Source organism: Apiospora phragmitis (genome assembly GCF_038363925.1).
Source record: "Apiospora phragmitis strain CBS 135458 chromosome Unknown utg000007l:1.0-2108841.0:1.0-2111359.0, whole genome shotgun sequence".
Classification (NCBI taxonomy): domain Eukaryota; kingdom Fungi; phylum Ascomycota; class Sordariomycetes; order Amphisphaeriales; family Apiosporaceae; genus Apiospora; species Apiospora phragmitis.
In genome coordinates, this window is record NW_027117405.1 from 135,764 (window position 1) to 154,777 (window position 19,014).

The 19,014-nt window shown below is 55.1% G+C and overlaps 5 protein-coding genes across 5 annotated transcripts; 1 reads left to right on the forward strand and 4 right to left on the reverse strand.

Annotated features, from left to right (window-relative positions):
- Nucleotides 1-368: 368 nt before the first annotated feature.
- Nucleotides 369-1,553, reverse strand: PG994_007016 (uncharacterized protein; the record flags this gene model as incomplete). Its single annotated transcript, XM_066858425.1, has 1 exon — nt 369-1,553. One exon carries the CDS (start codon nt 1,551-1,553, stop codon nt 369-371), a length of 1,185 nt encoding a protein of 394 aa, XP_066715367.1.
- Nucleotides 1,554-2,232: 679 nt separating this feature from the next.
- Nucleotides 2,233-4,893, reverse strand: PG994_007017 (uncharacterized protein; the record flags this gene model as incomplete). Its single annotated transcript, XM_066858426.1, has 3 exons — nt 2,233-2,895; nt 2,965-4,766; nt 4,851-4,893. The coding sequence occupies 3 exons, from the start codon at nt 4,891-4,893 to the stop codon at nt 2,233-2,235; spliced, it is 2,508 nt and encodes an 835-aa protein (XP_066715368.1).
- Nucleotides 4,894-5,911: 1,018 nt separating this feature from the next.
- On the reverse strand, nt 5,912-7,913 carry PG994_007018 (uncharacterized protein; the record flags this gene model as incomplete). The annotated part of the gene is made up of 4 exons (XM_066858427.1): nt 5,912-6,001; nt 6,259-6,878; nt 7,231-7,465; nt 7,740-7,913. 4 exons carry the CDS (start codon nt 7,911-7,913, stop codon nt 5,912-5,914), a joined length of 1,119 nt encoding a protein of 372 aa, XP_066715369.1.
- Nucleotides 7,914-14,068: 6,155 nt separating this feature from the next.
- On the forward strand, nt 14,069-15,579 carry PG994_007019 (uncharacterized protein; the record flags this gene model as incomplete). The annotated part of the gene is made up of 2 exons (XM_066858428.1): nt 14,069-14,680; nt 14,941-15,579. The coding sequence occupies 2 exons, from the start codon at nt 14,069-14,071 to the stop codon at nt 15,577-15,579; spliced, it is 1,251 nt and encodes a 416-aa protein (XP_066715370.1).
- Nucleotides 15,580-17,756: 2,177 nt separating this feature from the next.
- Nucleotides 17,757-18,504, reverse strand: PG994_007020 (uncharacterized protein; the record flags this gene model as incomplete). Its single annotated transcript, XM_066858429.1, has 3 exons — nt 17,757-18,109; nt 18,241-18,258; nt 18,321-18,504. 3 exons carry the CDS (start codon nt 18,502-18,504, stop codon nt 17,757-17,759), a joined length of 555 nt encoding a protein of 184 aa, XP_066715371.1.
- Nucleotides 18,505-19,014: the final 510 nt, after the last annotated feature.

Genomic DNA, 19,014 nt, shown 5'->3' on the forward strand with positions numbered 1-19,014 from the left:
AAAGTTTGGTACGAGTGATGGTGACAAGGGGCTTTAGTCGTGATGGAAGCTCGGTTTACGTCAACAAGATAGTGTGAACGTTTCCTTGCTTATTTGACCATTACTCATCCAACTGGCTTCATAATTTGGGCAATATCCGGAGCAGTGCTATCTAGCAATCGGATACTCCGCCGGACCAACACTGTGACGACTTTAGAATCATCTCCATTGAGAGATCCTCGCTGGTGACCAGGCAACCTTTCCTGGCTATACTGAAGACAACATGCTATCATGGTAGCTGTAGTAGCAACTGGGCCTGGGCCGAAGCAAAGGAACTCCCACTCCTTCAGAGGTTCCAAAACATAAAGCATGTATCCTAACCGTCCATATCACTCCTCCCTCCACCGGATGCTCCAGTCCCCCTTGGCAAAGCTGGGCTCGACCACTTTCCCAGCCATGACGGCTTCGCAAAGTCTCCTGTTCTTCTTGTTCTTCGTCTCTCCTCTGTTATCATCCCCTTCGCCACAATCATCGCGCTTCTTCTTCTTCTTACTCCCCTTCTTCTTTCCCTTTCTCCCCCCTTCCTGCTCATCGCCGCCATGGTGATGACCACCCTCGTCCTCTTCATCAGGAGCAATCACAAACCCAAAAGCGACCCCCCGCCGCGCGGCGCACCGCACCATCTCCCGCTCGCGCGCCCGGCGCTGGCCCGCGAGGCGCTTCCGCAGGGCCTCGGCGGTCTCGTCGGCCCGCTCGGCCCGGCCCTTTTCGCCGCCCACGCTGCCGTTGACTTGGGACACGGACTGCGGGGGGCGGACGCGGGTGCCGCTGCGGACGGACATGCGGGCTAACACGTCGCCGTCGTCTACCTCGTGGGGATGTGGTTGGGGAGGGAGGGCGTCGTAGCTGTCGGGGTCGTGGAGGAGGTCTGTGTCGGGGTGGTAGTATTGGTGGCTGGAGGAAGCTTCTTCTTCGTTTCTTTCTTGGCTGCTGCTGCTGCCTGGTTGACCTTGCTCTTCTTCTTCGTTGTCTTCGGAACATTCCTCATGAAGCTGGTCGCGATGTTGCGGGAACATTTCGTCCTCGACCATGGAGCAGGAGACCAAGATCCGCGCATCGCCCTTGATTTTCTTTTGCTGCTGCTTATTTCCCTTGCTGCTACTGCTCTGCTTGGGCTTTTCTACTGCTGCTGCTGCTGCTGCTGCTTCTGCTTCTGCTGTTGTCCCCTCTTCAGCTTCAGCAGCGTCCCCATCGACCTTCGTCTCCTCCTTGTCAGCCTTTCCCTGCTGTTGTTTCCCCAGCAAGAACCGCACAAACACCCCCTCAATCTCCCGATCCAGCTTCCCGGGCTTGCGGCCCCGGCACCGGCTCGAGCAGTACTTGACCACCTCCACCGCGCCGCCTTTGTCACTTTGTTGGTGCTGGCTCTGGTTCTGCTGCGGCTGTTTGCGCTGCCCGATGACGCGCCCGCACGAGTGGCAGTACGGCGTCGCCTCGCCGCCTGGCAGCAGGTAGTACGGCGCGGGCGTGGCCTGGGACTTGGCGGGGCGGGACCAGCTGTCCATCCAACTCATCTTGCTGTTTTTGTCGTCGTTGTCTTTTGTCCTCTTTTTGGTGTGTTGTTTGTTTAGGTCGCCGTCACGACGACTGTTGCCAGTAGTATTATGCCGCCGCGTGGAGGTGGAGGTGGAGTAGTAGGAGCGATGTTGTTGTTGATGATGATGGCGGTCAGGCTCGACGCGGTAATAACCACCATGTGAGAACAGGAGTAACCGCTGCTCCCGTCGTTGGGCTTTAAGTTGTCGATGCAGCGACGATGAAGAAGCACCGTAGGCGCAATGGAGCTTATTCCAGCAAATTGAACTTTGAGCAAGTCTGGTGGTAACCGATATTTTCATATGAGCCTGTCTCAATGTCTGAAATGCCAAGCGGATTTCACGACTGGTCATGACCAAATGGCAGATAATTCATACAGTCATTGATTGAGTTCGGGTCGAGCATGGTGATATACACGGGACATGACAGGATAATGATGTCATAAGGGTCCAATCCTCAATCTCACCCGTGTCAAACCTACTTACTTACATGTACCTAGCGAGTTCTTAGATGGGCACAGGACAGCGTTAATTCTCAGTTCTTTCCGGTCAGTGCATGACAAGTTTCGTTTCGTTCGCATGGCTTGATATTGATATGCTGGCTTCCAAGTACCTCAGATAACAGAGGCGTGGGCAACTATGCCCGTCAGATGCCTTTTCAGCGGCCCGTCTCGTCTATACTCCCCTTCCCAAACCGCACCCCAAGCCCCCCGATGTCCCGCCGGAAGAACTTGCCAAAGTTCTTCAGGTTGTCGTTGACGCCGCCACCCGTACTGCCACTGCCGCCGCCGCCCCCGCCCTGCTGTGCCGCCGGCGTGCCGATCCGCTCGACGCCGTCCCGCGCCGCGTTCAGGAGCTTCTCCCCCAACGAGGTCGGGTCGAACCGCGTCGTCGCACTTTGGGCCACGCCGCTGGTGTTCATGGTGATGCCCAGGCCGCTACTACCAATACCGTTGCTGCTCAGGAGCGGCGTGAGCAGCGGGCTCTGCGCCACGAGCTTGTCGTTGCTCGCGCTGTCGCGGTGGATGGTGAACAGCTCGAGCAGGTGGCCGTGGTCCTGTTTGCGGACGCCCTTGAGCTCGAGAATCTTCCTGAAGTTAGTGTCGGACCGGTCCCCGATGTGGATCAGGTAGGCCTGCACCAGCCCCTCGGGCGGCGACGGCCGCACCTGCAGCGTCTTGAGCAGGGGGTCGATCCGTGTCATCGCCGTGTTCACGCGCTTGACGAAGCCGGCCGGCGGCACGTGAGGCTCCGAAGACGGGTTGTGGTACGATAAGAGATTCTCGAACGCTTTTGTAAGAACGTATTTGTCGAGCAACATCTGCGATCATATTGTTAGTAATGGTGCCATGATATGTACGCGGCTGTAAAGGGGGGTATGCGGCTTTACCTGTTCAGCGCCAACCTCGGAGGCTGGCCGGCATTGCACGACATTGGAGATGTAAGTATTCGACAAATGCTCCACGAGGTTGTCCGCAAAGGCCCTCGCGTACTGCGGCTTGACCACCACGCCCAGGATCTCCTCGGTCTTGGAGTTGACCTGTTTCACCAGCTCGCCCACGTAGGAGCTTTGGTCCCCAACACTCTCCATTTTGCTCCAGTTCGTGTTCTTCATTTCGCGCCAGGCCACCTCGCACTCGAGCTCGACCTTGTTGACCAAGTCGCTGACAGCAGCGCTGGCCACTCCCAGAAAAGAGTCGGCCTGCGATGACAGGTCCACTTTGGATGAAAACTCCGGATCAATCCGTTTCTTGATGCTGTCCTCCAGTTGTTCCGAGTTGGTGTGCCAGAAGTCCGCCGTGTTCAAGACTAGTATCACATCGTGGACCGAGGCTCCTGAAGGGGGATTCCTCTGCAAGATAGCCAAGAGTACTTGTTGGGCGTACTCATCGAGATATTTAGCGAAAGTCCGCGTTAGGTCTAGCAGCCTCTCACTTGTAGAAAGCTTCGCGCATTGTGATAATGTGACCTTGTAGAAATGGAACAGCTCAATGGCCGAGCTGATGACGGCTTGCGGCGAGAACTCCTCGTCGGGCGGGATCAGCGGTTGTGCCTTGTACCTAGGGATCATGGAGGCCAAGGCCTTGTCCTGCGAATCGACCCAAAGACTCAGGTAGGGCTCAAACGCCACCGACACGGACCCGTTGAAGCTTTGCGTCCTCTCGTCGCTCGAGGTGACCGAGTTGATGGTATCGATGCTGGCCCTGGGCCTATCAGCAAACTTCCGCTCCAAGCCCTGTTCGAAGTCCATGGTTTCCTGCAGACAGCTGAGGAGCAGGTTGACGTCGATCTTGACGCCGTCGGTGCGCCGCATGCTCCGCTCCAGGATGCCTTTGAAGTCGTCGCGAGTGCCGTCACAGAAGGCGGTGGCGAGCACCTCGCCGACCTTCCAGTGGGCCGGGAAGATGGCGTAGTGCTCGTCCTCGTACGTCTTCATCATGCGGCGGAACCAGGCGTAGCGGCGGCCGATGTTGTCGAGGCTGCCGGCCTCGTCGTTGCCGCGGAAGACCTGGCGGTACTCGCGCAGCTCCGTGTTGACGTACCAGGCGACGAGGCGCGACCGGGCCGAGTCGCCGAGCGCGTCCATGACGCCGCAGGCCTCGACCAGGGTGCCCCGGCGCGCGGCGACCTCGCCCTTGGCGAAGGCGAGCTCGAAGTCCTCGCAGATCTGCTCGAGCAGCTCGCGCTGCAGGTCGCCGACGCCGCGGCTGAGGGTGGCGATCTGGTCGATGCTGCGGTAGCTGTTGAAGTGGCGCATGAGCTGCAGGACGGCCTGCAGCAGCGAGGCGCACTCGCGGTACTGGCGGGTCTTGGCGAGCGAGCGCAGCTGCTCGTAGGCCGTCGTGAGCATCTGCAGGCGCTTGAGGGCGGTCATGCTGAGGGTCAGGTTGCGCTTGGTGCCGTCGAGGCGCTTGATGTCGGCCGTCATGCTCGTGATGTTCTGCTCCGTCTGGATGGCGCGCGACCGCACCGTCTCGATCTTGCGGAAGAGGCCCGCCAGCTCGGCTTGGGCGGAGTGCATGCGCTCGAGGGAGGAGTCGGGCCCGTAGGCCTGGGCCGTCTCGAGCTCGGTGATCTGGGTGGACAGGGCATTGTTCTGCTTGTTGAGGTTCGTGGACACGCGGGAGATGGAGGAGACGGTCGAGGGGTGGGCGAACAGTAGGTTCAGATGGTCGATCGGGTCGTAATGAACTGTATCGTCGTGGCATTACTCGTGTCAGTCTTTCCGGGAGCTTGGTGGTATCGGTTCTCGACTTCAAGGCAGGGCAAGCTAACCTGCGTCCAGCGACAGTGACGACTCCCCTGCACTACCATTCATCGTGGGCGGTATCTGAGACTCGGCTGTCCGACCATGGGTGACGCCGCCTTTCCGAAGCTTACTTGAGTTGCAGGCTTCTTTCGATTTGCTTCTTGATCCCGGCGCAATTGGCGTTAAGAGCTGAAGGATTAATTGTCGAGAGCGCAGCACTTGTTTGAAACTGTGTTGACTTGCCTTGGCTTGCCTGGCCCAGATTCCATTAGTAGTAGCTGTGCTGTGAACAGGCGGCGCACGGCACTTGCCGGGCCCGCCTTAAGGGAGCAAGGGAGATTGATTGATTGATTGATTAGATGCCCTGCGCTTCAGCTTCAGCTTCAGCGAATCCCCCCTACATACCTACCACATTACGAAAAACAATCACCGTGGAATAACGGTAAGAAAATTGTCGATTTCTTATTAAATCGAATCGTAATGGAAATAAATGCATTTGCCACCTGCGTTTCTCCTAGCTGGAGACTCAAGATTGCTTAACCCAATGAGTGGGATCCTGGTCCTTGGAAGCCATCAACAGCTCGATTGAGTTGGGCACCCCCCCCCAGTGATGTGAGAGGCTCCTGTAACATCCGAATCGCACGCTACGCTACTAGAAAGATACTGACTGCTAAGAATAAACATAATCGCCAGCCTGGAACCGTTTGCTATTTTCGTTTTATATATGCCGTCCCTCCTTCGTTCCTTTTTCTTTCCTCTAATACCGTACCAATGCCTTCTTTTTTTTTTGTATGCAGCACATGGACCGCCAAGAACGAGAAAAAGCGCAATGAAGCCATCCATCAACCCAAACACCACGACGCCAGCTTGAATGCCAAAAGCCCTCCAATGTAAAAAAAGTGATGAAATCAAACATGAAAAACTCCTCCCGCGTCATAATTCCTACCTACCCAATGCAATTCGCAGAGTAACGTCGAATCTGGTACCTACTTATAGATTAAAGTAGTCGACGCGCTCTCCTGGCAAGTACTTGGTCAAATGCAGTGCAAAATAACCCCTCCGCTATTGGGTATCATCAACATCTGACCTAGGACGTGTGTAATGCCCGGAAACCAGCCGCAACCAGACTCCGCGACGTATCCTGGGCGTCGGCCGGCCCTGTCCAGTAAAACAGTCCCTAGCCAAGAGGTCAGCAATCAAGAAATTCTCCGAGAGGGTGGTGTGGATGGGTGGGGTATCCTCAGAACCACCCCATATCTAATTTTGTGCGTGTGCCCCCTTTTCGCTTTCTCCCCTTCCATTTGCTCTTTTTACGGAAAAGAAAAAGGGAGGAACATGAGGAGCATACGGTAAGGCAGGGCAGAGGAGCAAGAAAGGCAAAGAAGAAGAAGAAAAGAGAAGATCGCCTTCGAAGAGAAACGTAAATGAACATACCCCTAGCCCCTTTTGCTTGCAAAACCGCGCCTTCATCTTGACCGTGTCCGGGTTGTCGTAGCTCACGAACCCGCCGTCCCCGCCGACGCAGCTCGCCGCCCCCACGCGCTTGTCCGTCACCTCCTTGGCGCCGCGCCGGGGCAGCTGGCAGTACTCGAACGCCCCCGTGCCGTCCTCGCCGCCGTAGCCGGCCTTGGGTCGGTGGCCCGGTCCCGTAACGCCCGGGAAGCTGCGGCCGTAGACGGGGATGCCCAGGTTGATGCGGGACGCGGGGCAGCCGCGGGACACCAGATGTGCTACTGCTCCTGCGGCTGACGGGCTACTGTCGTCACCTCCTTTGGACGTCGAGGAGGCCGACGAAGAAGAGGAAGACATCGAGTACAGCTGCGCGTGGTGCCCGCTCCGATGCGTCCAGGGCCCGTAGAAGTCGTACGCCATCAGGTTGACGCTGTCGAGGTAGGCCGACGCCGCGCGCACGTCGAGGCAGCTCAGCAGGGCCCGGTCCGCCGGCAGCGCCGCCGTCACGAGGAACTGGTCGTCGGGCAGCCACTGCCGCACCGCGTCCAGCAGGGCCACGAAGTCGGCGCCCTGCTGCGGGTCCGAGGGGTATTCCCAGTAGACTAGAGAGGACGGACGGAGAAGGTTAGCAAGAAGGCAGGTGGGCAGAAGGTTGGCAAGTAGGTTAGGGACATTTCTGGTCTGGCCTCGGTGGCCACATAGTTGATGGTGGATTTGGGGGTTGGACCATCCATCATAGGCGAGAGAGAGAGAGTACCTTCCGGGCAACTCTCGGGATGGTGTGGTGTGTGCACTACTTTTTACTGGGGCGCAAGGGGCAGAGTGGAGGGGGGAGGTTTCCAGTTCCACAAAAAGGAGAAACAGGGGCGTGCTGGTTCAGCTAGGAGCGTGAAGTGGGTGGTGTGGTAAGAAAAGCCAGGAAAAACAGACAGAATGTCTCATCTCATCACTCACTGTCGATGCCATCCAGCCCCGACGCCTCGACCAAACCTTTGGCCGAGCGCGCAAAGTTGTCGCGCAGCAGCGCGTTGGCCGCCACCAGCGGGAACGTCTCGCTGGCGCCACCGCCGCCGCCCACGGACAGGACCACGCGGAGATGCGGGTGCGCCTGCTTCAGGTGCATCAGCGAGCCCAGGCCGCCCTGGACGCCGTCGCAGGGGGCCTGCGTGTCGGCCCACTCGTCGCTGAGCTGTTTTTTTTCGCCTCGTTAGCTTGTGTGCCTCTTGTCTCTGCCTCTGTCTCTCGTCTTCGCAGTCATGGCAGCCAGACAGTGCGTTTGCGATCGATCCCGGGTACATGGTTACGATGTCCGAGACCTTTTGGGAGAGACGAGACATGGGGGGGTGTACGGGGGGCGAGAACGAGAGAAAGTAAGTGTGTGTGTGAGTGAATGAACCTCAATTCTCTCTCCTCGCCACCCTGTGTGCTGTCTGCGTAGGGTCGGGGGATTGTCCAAAACTTACAAAGATAGATCCGTCCATGGCCACACTGGCGAAGCCGTAGAATACGTGGCTGATGCAGCTGTAGTTCATCATGCCGGGCGTGAAGCCGCTGTAGATCTTGTGGTTCGGGAAGTAGACGGCATTGGTGAAGTAGACGCCGCTGGTGGCGATGCGTTTCCGTGAGGACGAACTCATGATGGGAAACGAAAGTAGTAGATGTGATGAAGAAGACGTAGAAGGTTGACGGCAGCCGGTTGTTGCTGACCAAAGGGGCGCCGCAGTAGTAAGAAGCAGATCAGAACACAGGATGGTTCAACGTCGTCGATGTCGTCGTTTGGCCTTTGGTGGTCCTCGAAAGGGAGGGAGGGGCTCAGAGGATGGTCAGGTGAGGTCAACAGCATCCAAGTCCGAGCGAGAGCAAGTGAGGATGACAGAATCCAGAAACCTTAAGTATGTATGCTGGATGTAGGTATTTCTCACAGCCGCCTTTTTGCCCGCCAGTAGCAATGTTAGCGACGATGCAGGCGAAGGCGAGCGACGCGTAAGAGAGTGAGGATGAGTGAGAGTAGTAGAGTAATAACAACGCCGCCGACAGTGTCTAGTCAGAAGCATGATGGCTGCCCCCCACGGAGCAACGCATGAAGATATAGCCACAAGACCTTTTTTTTATTTCTTCTCAAACGAGAGCCAAAATAAAGGACGGCCGGAGATGTTGGTCCTCTCGGTTTTCTTTTCTCCTCTGGATATCTCGGGCCTCTCTCTAGTACCAATCACTCACTCAGTCAACCGGGGTAAGGCGGGCTTTGGCGAAAACCTTATAAAGCGAGATGGCAAGAAATGGATCTTCTGTATATATGTGTGTGTGAGGTATGTGTATGAGCGTGAGTGACTGACTGGCTGTGTGCGGGCTGAGAGTAAAAGTGTGCGAGGGAGCGCGCGTGTAAGTAGGTAACAAGAGCGAGAGCGAAGCGAGAGAGAGGTGGACGTGAAGGCAGGGCTGAGCCAGTATAGTGGAGCAGAAAGCGAAGACCGGAAATCACATACATACATGGCCTACTACTACATGTTGGCTTGTGGTAGCAGCAAGTACTGTATATTTTTTCTAAAATGCATCAGAGGGGGGTGGGTAGGCGGGCTGCTGCTGCTGCGCTGCGGCGGCGCGCGAGCCCATCCAGGTTTAGAGATATTTTCATCTCCCGAGGAGTGGCATCGTCGAAGCTCCGAGATCAGCACCGTCGGATTGGCATGCATGACATAATGGCCAGGCTGGGGGTGGAGGCAGGTCGAAGTGGAAAAAGGGCCAGCAGCAAAGCGACCAGGGTCCCATCCCCCTCTCTCTCCTCCCCGTTGAGAGGAGCCAGCAAATCCAGCCAGCAGAAACGCAGCGGTATCTGTGGCGGTAGCAGGCAGACTGGAGCAAGGGTTCCGCACCGAGCAGAGAGCATCAAGGTGGCGGGAAGGGGGGGGGGATAGGACGATGCGTGTGTCCTCTCGATATGAGGTCGTGAGGGTACACACAGACAGACGCACTGGACTACGACTATACTTGAGCCAGCTAGTATAGAGCCATGTACATCCGCAACTGTAGGTACCGGGCACGACAAGAGGAGAGAGGGAGGGCCCCAGATAAGAGGGTACGGACGGGCCAGTCAGCAAGCAGCTACCAGTAGGTATAGCGCGCGTGGGGAAACAGGTGTCCTGGATGATCGATGTCTTTGAACTTTCCCACTCTTTGTTTACGCTCAACGACCCTCATGTCGTCTACCTGTGATACACATACTCGAACTAGCCTCCGATTAATGGGTCCGAAATGGAGGAGACCAGGGAAAACTGACCGCTTACTCCCTCTTTTCGCAGGGCACTTTAGGTTTGTGGGTCACTGCATAGGCTGCTTTGAGTAAGGCGGGCTTCCCATGTCATATCGCTCGTGATACCTAGCGCCTATCTGTTTTCCTCCTTGGACCTGGTCGCACTGGCTCTGCTTCTGGCTGGCTTGGGCCTAGGAGGTCGGGTCCCTTAAGCAACCAGGAACGCTGGGATGCGCAATATCGGGGATCTCTGCGCGCTTGGGGGAGTTGACAGATGTATATCGTGATATAGGCTTGGGGTTGCTATTAGTGATGGCAAACTGAAGAGTACATACATACCTATCAGTAGTCGCACTAAAGTGACCTTGGCCGGAGCGGAGGTCGACTTTGTTGAAGATGAGGTGCATCTTCCGCTACGTGACAACAACCAACTAGGTAGTCCCAAGCGGAGAGTGTCTCATCGCAGCTGTTTGACGCTTATTATCCATCCATCCATCTATCCTTGGGCGCTTGTTGCTTGCATGTACATAGTAGTAGGTATGTAACAGTAACTTTTCCATGGCAGGCAGTCGCTGCGGCCACCGAGGCCCGGATTGGAGGGGGTAAAAGGCAGTGTACATGAAGTGTAGCACCGTAGGCTACTCTACTAAAAAAAAAAAAAGGGAAATACGCAAGGACTAGCTAGGGGGACCGAAGCGAGCGGATATGTCCTTGCATGAGCGCGAGTGCAGTTTTTTATTTTCTTTTCGCATGGGTTGAACGGACGGACTGGTGTTCCTCATGTTGGAGGAGCCAGTCTGCTCGGACCGGGGTCCCGGAGAATTTCGGCCAAAATTCAGGCGCCTCCGGGCAAGGAAGGTGACGTTGTTGGGCATTGCTCGAGGGTTGATGATGGAATTGAAGAAATGCAATGCTTTACCGTAGTAATCTAGATAGACATTTCCCCATCAGATGAGACTGGGAGAAATCCAGCCACGACGTAACAGAGGGATGCCATGTCATAGCTGCAGTCTTATTATTAGGGTTAGGCTCTGGTCAGCACGAGAACCACAGCAACAGCGACACGATACATGACTAGCACGTCCCTGGGTCTGCATAGACCGCGATTGAGAAGGTCTCCTCCGGCGCGGCCATTAATCTATCTGGTCCTACCATGGGATGTTAGGCACATTGGATGGTAAATCTGCATGGCCAGAAACACGGCCGGGCGTTAATTAGCATCGGGTGTCGGGTATCGGCAAGTCCACAATCCAAGACAGACAGACAGGTTCCGCCGTCTTTTTTCATTCATTTTTTACCTTTCGCTTAGGGGATAGCAATGAAGACGACAAAGAGAGAGAGAGATCTTGACTAAAACCAGACTTGCCTTTTTCGGATGCAGAAATGCCACCGTTTCTCCAGGTGTCTGTATTAGCTTCAGGTGCCCAGGATTCTGTTGACCAGGGATGCCTGTGTCGTGGTCTTCCAGAAACAATCCCCGCTTTGTTCTAAAGCCCGTCGGCCGTCAGTCCAGTCCAGTCAGTCCACGATCCTTAATCCATGACCGCCAATCCCTTTTCTCCGTTGATACATGCAAGATGATGACTCGCCTTCAACGGTGAGTAGAGTGTCAGTATCCATTAGCTAGCAGTTGCAAGGCCGGCCATCAAAAGTCGGGCCCTTTCCCTTTTCCCCAGCAGGCCAGTCCCAAACACTGCAAGCCGCCTAAAATGTAAGCTATGCTTCATCTTGGCGTGGTGGGATATTAGCGCTTCCGGCCGTTCTAGCGAATTACTGTACAGTCGAACTGAGTAAGCAGAAGCCGCCGGAGTCATGGAAAGATAGAGAACCACGAGACTGGAGGAATGGCCAAGAGTAAGAAGAGACTCCGAGAATGCCGTAGTACGTCTTCGTGTTAGGATCTGGTCGCTCTGCCGACTGTGCTTTCTCGTTCGCCTGCTGCCGGCGCAATTCTTTGACCGCCGCTTGCTGGAAACAAGGCCAAGGCAGAGAGAGAGAGCCAACGAACCTCACGCATGCAGACTTGATGGCAGTACCAAGGGTCTCAGATAACTGGGGGAACGGAAGTTTATCGTCGTGTGACATCAGCATGACAAGGGGAAACATGACCTCCAGCCAAATAGACGTGTATGCAAGTAGCTGCTGGTGTAAATTGGTGAACAGCTCGTATGCCCATGCATGCATACGGGGAATTTTGATAGTCTCTAGGGCGCTGGGCTTGTCGATCTGTTATCTATCCTGTCTTCAGCTTCTTGTAAAGACAAGACTACACCACGTGGCTGATGGATAGACAGTGTCGTGGATACCAGCCCAGGGATTCATGTTGGAGGAGATTGGAGGATTTCGGTGAGAGATTGGCTGAAGACATGGGGGTTCCGTAATTGGTAGGGAACGACGGCGATGGCGCGCCATCTGAGGTAGCCTGTAGTATTAGGTTCAGTGTTATTTTGGTCCGATCTGATGCTAAGCAGGGCAGCCGTTTCCTGTCAACGTCATGGTTCGTTCGGGTGGTTCGTCACGTCAGATGCCGTCCCGTTGTTGGGACGCAAGACATGTACATACGTGGTGATTGATTTCGACAAAGCAGACCAGAAAAGAACCTTAGGGCTGAGCTGGTTTGAGCCCGAGGGGAGTCGGAGTCGGAGTCGAGCCGAGCCTGAATCTCAGCACTGATTGCACCATATGGGAAAGAAGCAGCAGCAGCCCCACGTGATCGATTCCACGGAATCATGACCGAGACATGCATTGATATATGTATATACTGAGTAAGGTCGTCTGGGATTACAACTAGGCCCCGTCCTCTACAGAATCTACCCGGTGCCAAGGACAATGTCTTTGGCGACGGTGAGCTGGCCTGTCATGAGACCAGGCAAAAGCAAGTCGAGAAGAAGAGGGATTTGGCCTCTGTGAAGGCTTGATGGCCTATCGGCTTCCCTCCAGCATGCCTAATTGAGTAAGTCCCAGTGTCAGCATGCACGCTCTTTCCATGCTTACGAAAAGTACGAGTCTTACCTGATGCATATTTTACTATATTTGGCCATTCTCCCCCAGCACCGGCGCCTCATTTTTGTTGATGAAGCTCAGCCTGACATGAAGAAAAGCGTTTTGCAATTACTATTCTGCTATGCGGTTGGACTAATGCGATTCCCACCTGCAGAGATGCAGGATCATTACCTGCCTGACCTGCCTGTATGTAGGTGAGTAACATCCAATGGAATGGACCGCACGGAAAACCGCATCCTACCTACCTCGCTCACCTCACTACGTATCCACCAGGGGCCGACTGAAGTACAGCGTACAGCACCGCTTGTGTCGTGCAACAGGTCACCATGCACTGCATCTAGAACATGCTTCCGAGGGCTGCACCTCGAATAAGAGGCACACTGGAGTCTCACGCAGTGCTACGTCGCACACACAACCTGCAATAATGGAATAGGGTCGTCAGCACTACTGCCAGAGCACAGCCCGCTGAAGCACATCAATTGGTCTACTATTACTACTTCTTCAGCTACTACTACTACTCTTATAATCGTCATGAAGGATAACCCAATTCGCTGCCGGCTGCAGTTTTGAATACTACATACATGCTGCTAAGTATATGTAGTCAGAACTGTGTGTCTAATCGTTATGCAGGCAGGTGGTATGGCGCCTATGCATGCCATGACCATGATGCCCATGATGCCCATGATGCCCATGATGCCCGTGATGCCCATGATGCCCATGCCACATGCCACATGCCACATGCCCCCCTGTCGGCCGAGAGTCAGAGTAAGAAAATAGAGAGACGATCTACAAGGCGAGAAGGGCCAGAAAGGACTCCACGTCGGGCCCTCCAATTTTTATGTCGCAGTCGCGCGCACTTCTTTGCATATGCCCCTCCTTCCCGAGGTCTACCCCTCTCTTGGGCCCGGTCGAGCACGATTCGTGCGCGATGATGCTGGTCTATCAAATCACATCGAATCAAATCATTTGGAATCACATCAGGCCATCGGATTCCATGTTTTCCCTACGGACAGGCAGTATTCTTTCTAGGTTACAGTCGTTCTCAATTGGACTCTCCCAACTTGTAGCAATCCAGCCAACAGACAGGTTGAGTCGAGATGACATGTCTAGGTATCTACCAGTATGCCATCAGTCAATTGAATCCATTCACCGAAGACCCCTCCACCATGCCCATCGAATATTACTCCGAGGCTGGACTATTATCTGCCCCTCCGGCTGGACTATCGAGCCCCTCCCCCTCCCCTCCCGACCCCTGTTCCCACATCGCAAGCCCATCATTCCCAGCGCCAGCGGCCGGACATAGCATCTCAATGGAATTTAGAACTGCGTATACGTAACAGCAATTGATTCAATTCCTCCAGTTCCTATTTGCTGCTGCTAACTCCTCTCGATGGGTTTTTCTTACGCCTCTCCCTTTCGCCCCTTTCCTCCATCACCGAGTGCTCGCTCGCCGTTCCTTGTTTTCTGCGCGCCAAAGTTCAGAAAGCTGACTTGAGTTCCGCAATAAAAATAAAGAAAAAAAATAAGTAAAAATAAACCATGTCTTCGTCCACTCCACATCAGGCTGGCCCATCTGCCAACCCCATCGACGTATCCGCCGGAGAGACACCCGTACCAGCCGCAGCAGCAGCAACGACATCATCAGACCCTGCCAGCAGCGATGCGCGCGATCCAGCGGTCGCATCGTCGCCGCTACCACAACCACCGCCACCACCACCACCAGGAGCCGATGACAATGACAACAACCAAACGCCAGCGGTGCTAGGAAACGAAGGTGGCGGCGGCGGCGGCGGCGGCGGCGGCAACAACCACAACCAGGAAGCCGATGCCCCCATCGAGCCCGCCGGCTCGGACCACTCGGTCGACAGCGACGAGTTCGAGCCCGAGGAGTGGGACGCGCGCTCGTCCAACGCCTCGACCTCGATCTCGTCGAGCGTGTACAACCACACGTTCGAGAACGGCCGGCGCTACCACAGCTACCGCCACGGCCGCTACCCCATCCCCAACGACGACCTTGAGCAGAGCCGCGAGGACATGAAGCACGCCATGATGCTCGAGATGACCGACGGCAAGCTCTTCTATGCGCCCATCGGGGACTACCCCAGAAGATCATCGACATCGGCACGGGGACCGGCATCTGGGCCATTGAAGGTTAGTTCCCTTCCCTTGCTTTATATCCTTACTTCATATACGAATTTCACCTCTCGACGATGGGATTTTATACGATTTTTGCCTTCAACGATGGGGTTCATGACTTTGCGCGAAGCCCACCCGCGCCAAAATCTGACTACCTTAGTCTCTCTCTCAGCCCTGCGCATATGACGTGGCACTTTTTCTCTCACCATACTTACAGCACAGCCCATACACTCAGCTAACCTTGGCCATGTCCGTTTCCTTTAGTGGGCGACCAGTTCCCTAGCGCCGAGGTCATGGGTATCGACCTCTCGCCGATCCAGCCCGTGTGGCTGCCGCCCAACGTCAAGTTCCTCATCGACGACTGCGAGGACGAGTGGCTCAACGGCGACGGCTGGGACCTCGTGCACTTCCGCACCATGTCGGCCGTGCTCAAGAACGTGCCCAAGATGTGCGAGCAGGCGTTCGCGAACCTGAAACCGGGCGGCTGGGTCGAGTGGCAGGAGCTGCACGCCTGGATGCAGTGCGACGACGGCACGATGCCGCCGCACGACCCGGCCTTTGACTTTTACAAATTGTTCCAGCAGGCGTTCCGGCGCATCGGCTGCGACACCGCCCTCGCCGCCAACCTCGACGGCCCGCTCCGCGACGCCGGGTTCACGAATATCCAGTGCGTCGTCAAGAAGATCCCCGTCGGGCAGTGGGCCCGCGACAAGAAGCTGAGGCTGGCTGGGTGGTACCTCCGCACCGCCATCCACGAGGTCTTGCCCGCGCTGTGCGGGAAGCCGCTCTCGGTGCTGGGGCTCAACGAGGTCGAGCGCGAGCTCTGGCGCGCCGCGGCCGTGCGGGCCGTCAACGACGACTCGGTCCATCGGTATTGGAACATGTATTTCTGGTATGCGCAGAAGCCCGAGTAGGAGAGAGTGCGTGATCAGGTCTCACTGGACGGTGCTGCGTAGCGTGTGTGCGGGAGGACATTGGATCTTGAGCTGATCCGAAAGAGGGGACGGTGGTGGGTGATGATGACGACGATGAACGACGAAGATTGCAGCATATCATATTCTTGGTTTTGGCCAGCGAGCGCAGTAGAGTATGGCGTTTTGGGAGCATTCATTCTTTTCGACTGTTTAGACTTTGAGGTTCCAGCGGTGGAAAAAAGGGGGCGAAGGAGGATATACCACATCATATGGAAGCAGTCACGTTTGTGAGATGTAGAAATTTATTCGAGGCCATCTACCTCCAAAATGTATAGAAGGTCAAGCAGTGGTACATAGAGAGCCGGTGTATATCGTTGGATGACTCTGCGGTGCTTTGGTAATATATCAACTACCACTCAATTTTGATGCTATTATCGCCAGCTCCTGTCTACTCGCTTCGGTCAGCAGCAGCTCAATGTAGTAGATTGGGCACAGGGGTTCCCTCCTCATTTGACCACCTGCTATTTGCTGACGGAAGTTGGCTGCAACTCGCTAAATGTTACCGACATATTCTGTTTGTCTAGCAGGTCTTTCAGTATGCTCCGATGTCCAATGTGATGTTGAAGTCGAGATGGAAACCAGCTCCAACGGTATGTGTTACCAAACCGCTTTTGCGGTTATGCATGTCTAATTTCTTTGCTCGATTTCCGATCCTTTATTTGACATGTTTATCACCCAGTCTGTATTTGTCCTTAATGCAAGCTACATCCCACTTGTGTCTACATAATATATTACTTTGGAAATCTGATTGCATATGCAGTGATGTACCGATGGGGCTATTGGCGGCGGCGGGCATGATCCGGTGCATGTCTCCCGCTCACCTGCAGATCATCTGCCACACGACTTGATGATCGGAACTGATCGATCTCTGTGTGACCCCTTTTTGACTTTTAGTCCGCATGTATGTATGGGTGTGTGCGTAAGAGAGAGAGAGAGTGTGTGTGTGCGTGTGTGCGTGTAAGCGAGGGGGGAAATGTATGCTGCTGCGCTCCGGAGCCTGAGCCAGGCGAGGTCACACAGAACGCAAATTTCCGAACAATAACACGCAATCTCCAAAATGCAGAGCAAATCTCTTCGGGTGAGAGTGAGCAGCACAGAGGAAGCACGGCTTCACGCAGCCGTCATGCTTCTCAAGGCCTGTCCAATCATCCCAGACTCGCGAATTTCCCGGTTTCGACATCCATCCACTGAATATCAGCCTCAAGTGATGGATAGATGGATGTAAGCTGCCGGCCTTATTATATTGCATATGTACTTGGCCCGAGCCATGAGGATATAAATATCTTCCAAGACACACAGAAAAAGTCTAGGGGGCTTTTGTATGATGCCATGTACGTACCATACTTGGTGGAGGAAGAGCTGGAGATTACGCCAAAGACCTGCCAGTGCGAATAACCCTTCTCGTCATCCGATCTCGCCCCAAGATACGGGGACGGAGGACGTAAGCCATGTCTTAAGGCATCGTAGACACAATGACCGCTGGAAGATTCTTGTGTGAGATGCGCCACGCGCCGGGAGAGGTCTGAGCCAAACTCTCCCACGACACCAGACTGGCTGGGGATGGGGAATATGGAAGTTTTCCCTGACATTTATTTACACATAAAAGTTTCTTCCGGGCCTTTCAACCGCTCCCGGGAAATTTCTCCCGTGTCTCTCGATTTCATCGGATCCTGTATGTATGTGGCAATAAATCCGGCTCATCTACGCATGCGAAAGCCAGGGTCGAAGTCAGACAAGACCCTTGGGCGTCATTGGATTCGTTTGGCAGATACCATCATAATGTGTCTGATTCGCCCGAGTATCTAACTTGAACACAATGCGAGTCTTTCAGCCGAGAGTCGACCTGGACTGCCGAATCCACATAAGCCACAAGGACAGCGGTGAGCATGAAAAGGGTGAACCGCCAAGGGAAGGTTGAAAACAGTTTGTATATGCTAGTTGTATTCAGTGCATGTCTTGAGGGCACCGATATCGTGTCACAGAAGCCACCATTACTCCTTTACGCAAAGGAACCATGCCGATCAGTCGTAAAGCTGTCTTTGCTTCCCACCTCATCTCTACCCCTCCCACACCCCTTGGAACTCCCCGGGTCAACCAACTGCTTGCTTTGCGCCCATCTATGCCTTCCAGACGCGCTTGATCGCCTCGGTCAGGCCGACATCGTTCGTCTCGAACTCGTACAGGCCGATGCCGACGGTGACGGTGGCGATGTTCAGCAGCCACATGGCGGCCTTGCGGCTCATCGGGTAGCGGCCGGTGGGGATGTAGTCGACGATGATGTTTTGGAAGCCCGTGTGGCTGTGGATCAGGAGGAAGGAGCAGAGCAGGGCGTCGAAGGTGGGGTTGAGCGAGCCGGCGGCGAAGGGGGCGACGGTCAGCGGCACCAGGCCGGCGGCGATGGCGCGGTCGAAGACCCAGTGGTAGGAGCCGTGGGAGGGGCTGGTCTCGGGGACAGGCGCGGGATCGTTCACTAAGAAGAAAAGTCAAAGTCGGGTCAGTCGGGGCGAGCCTTGTAGCATATATCCCAGGAATCTCATCGCAGTCCCGGTTCGTTCGGAGACTTCGAGGCCAATTGAATGCTGTAGGGGAGTGAATGCGTACCGCCACCCTTGATAACCTCTGTGATGTAAAACCCGTTAGCTTTGTAACTTGAGATAGGACGCATGGAGTTAACAACATACGGGGACCAGGAGGCAACAGACTCCGGCGGCTGGAAGTGTGGAAAGCCGCGCAACGGGCCGAGTTCTTCAGAATGGCGCTCCTCACGGACTGCTGCGCGAGCCTTGTGGAAACACCGGCCGCTCGTCGAGTAGATGCAGCGAGGGCAGTCTGCCGAAGCAGGGCGGGTCGGATGATGGAGACCATTTTGGTTGTGTTTGCATGCAATGTCGCTATCGTCGGCTATTCGAGGCTCCTATCGTCGTGGGCAGCAGCAGTGGTCGTCGTTTGTTGAGTCAAGTGCCGATGGGCGATGACGAGAGGCTTATTCTCAAGTTGGTGGACGGTTATCTCAAGAAGAGCGAATGGGATGCACAGACTCTTGAAGTTCAAGCTTGCATTGGCTTGAATGGATTCCGCGACCCGACGATTCCAATTGGCATTGCCGAGGATCAATACAAAATAGAGCTCGTCTGATTGGCTCAGCAGGTTTTATGGGGTTCGGGCGCTGTCTGTTGGCCTGAGTTAGGTAAGCGAGCATCTGAAAAGTGGCTTAGGTAAGGCGGGATCGGTGGTCGGCCCTTGGAGGAGCTCCAGTTCCCGATCAACTAAAATTTCCTGAAGGGTCCCGCTGGTCAAGATGCCCCATCGCCATGGGTCTGATCAGTGCATCTACACGCAGTCGTCTACAAGAACTACACTCTTCTACTTATGTCC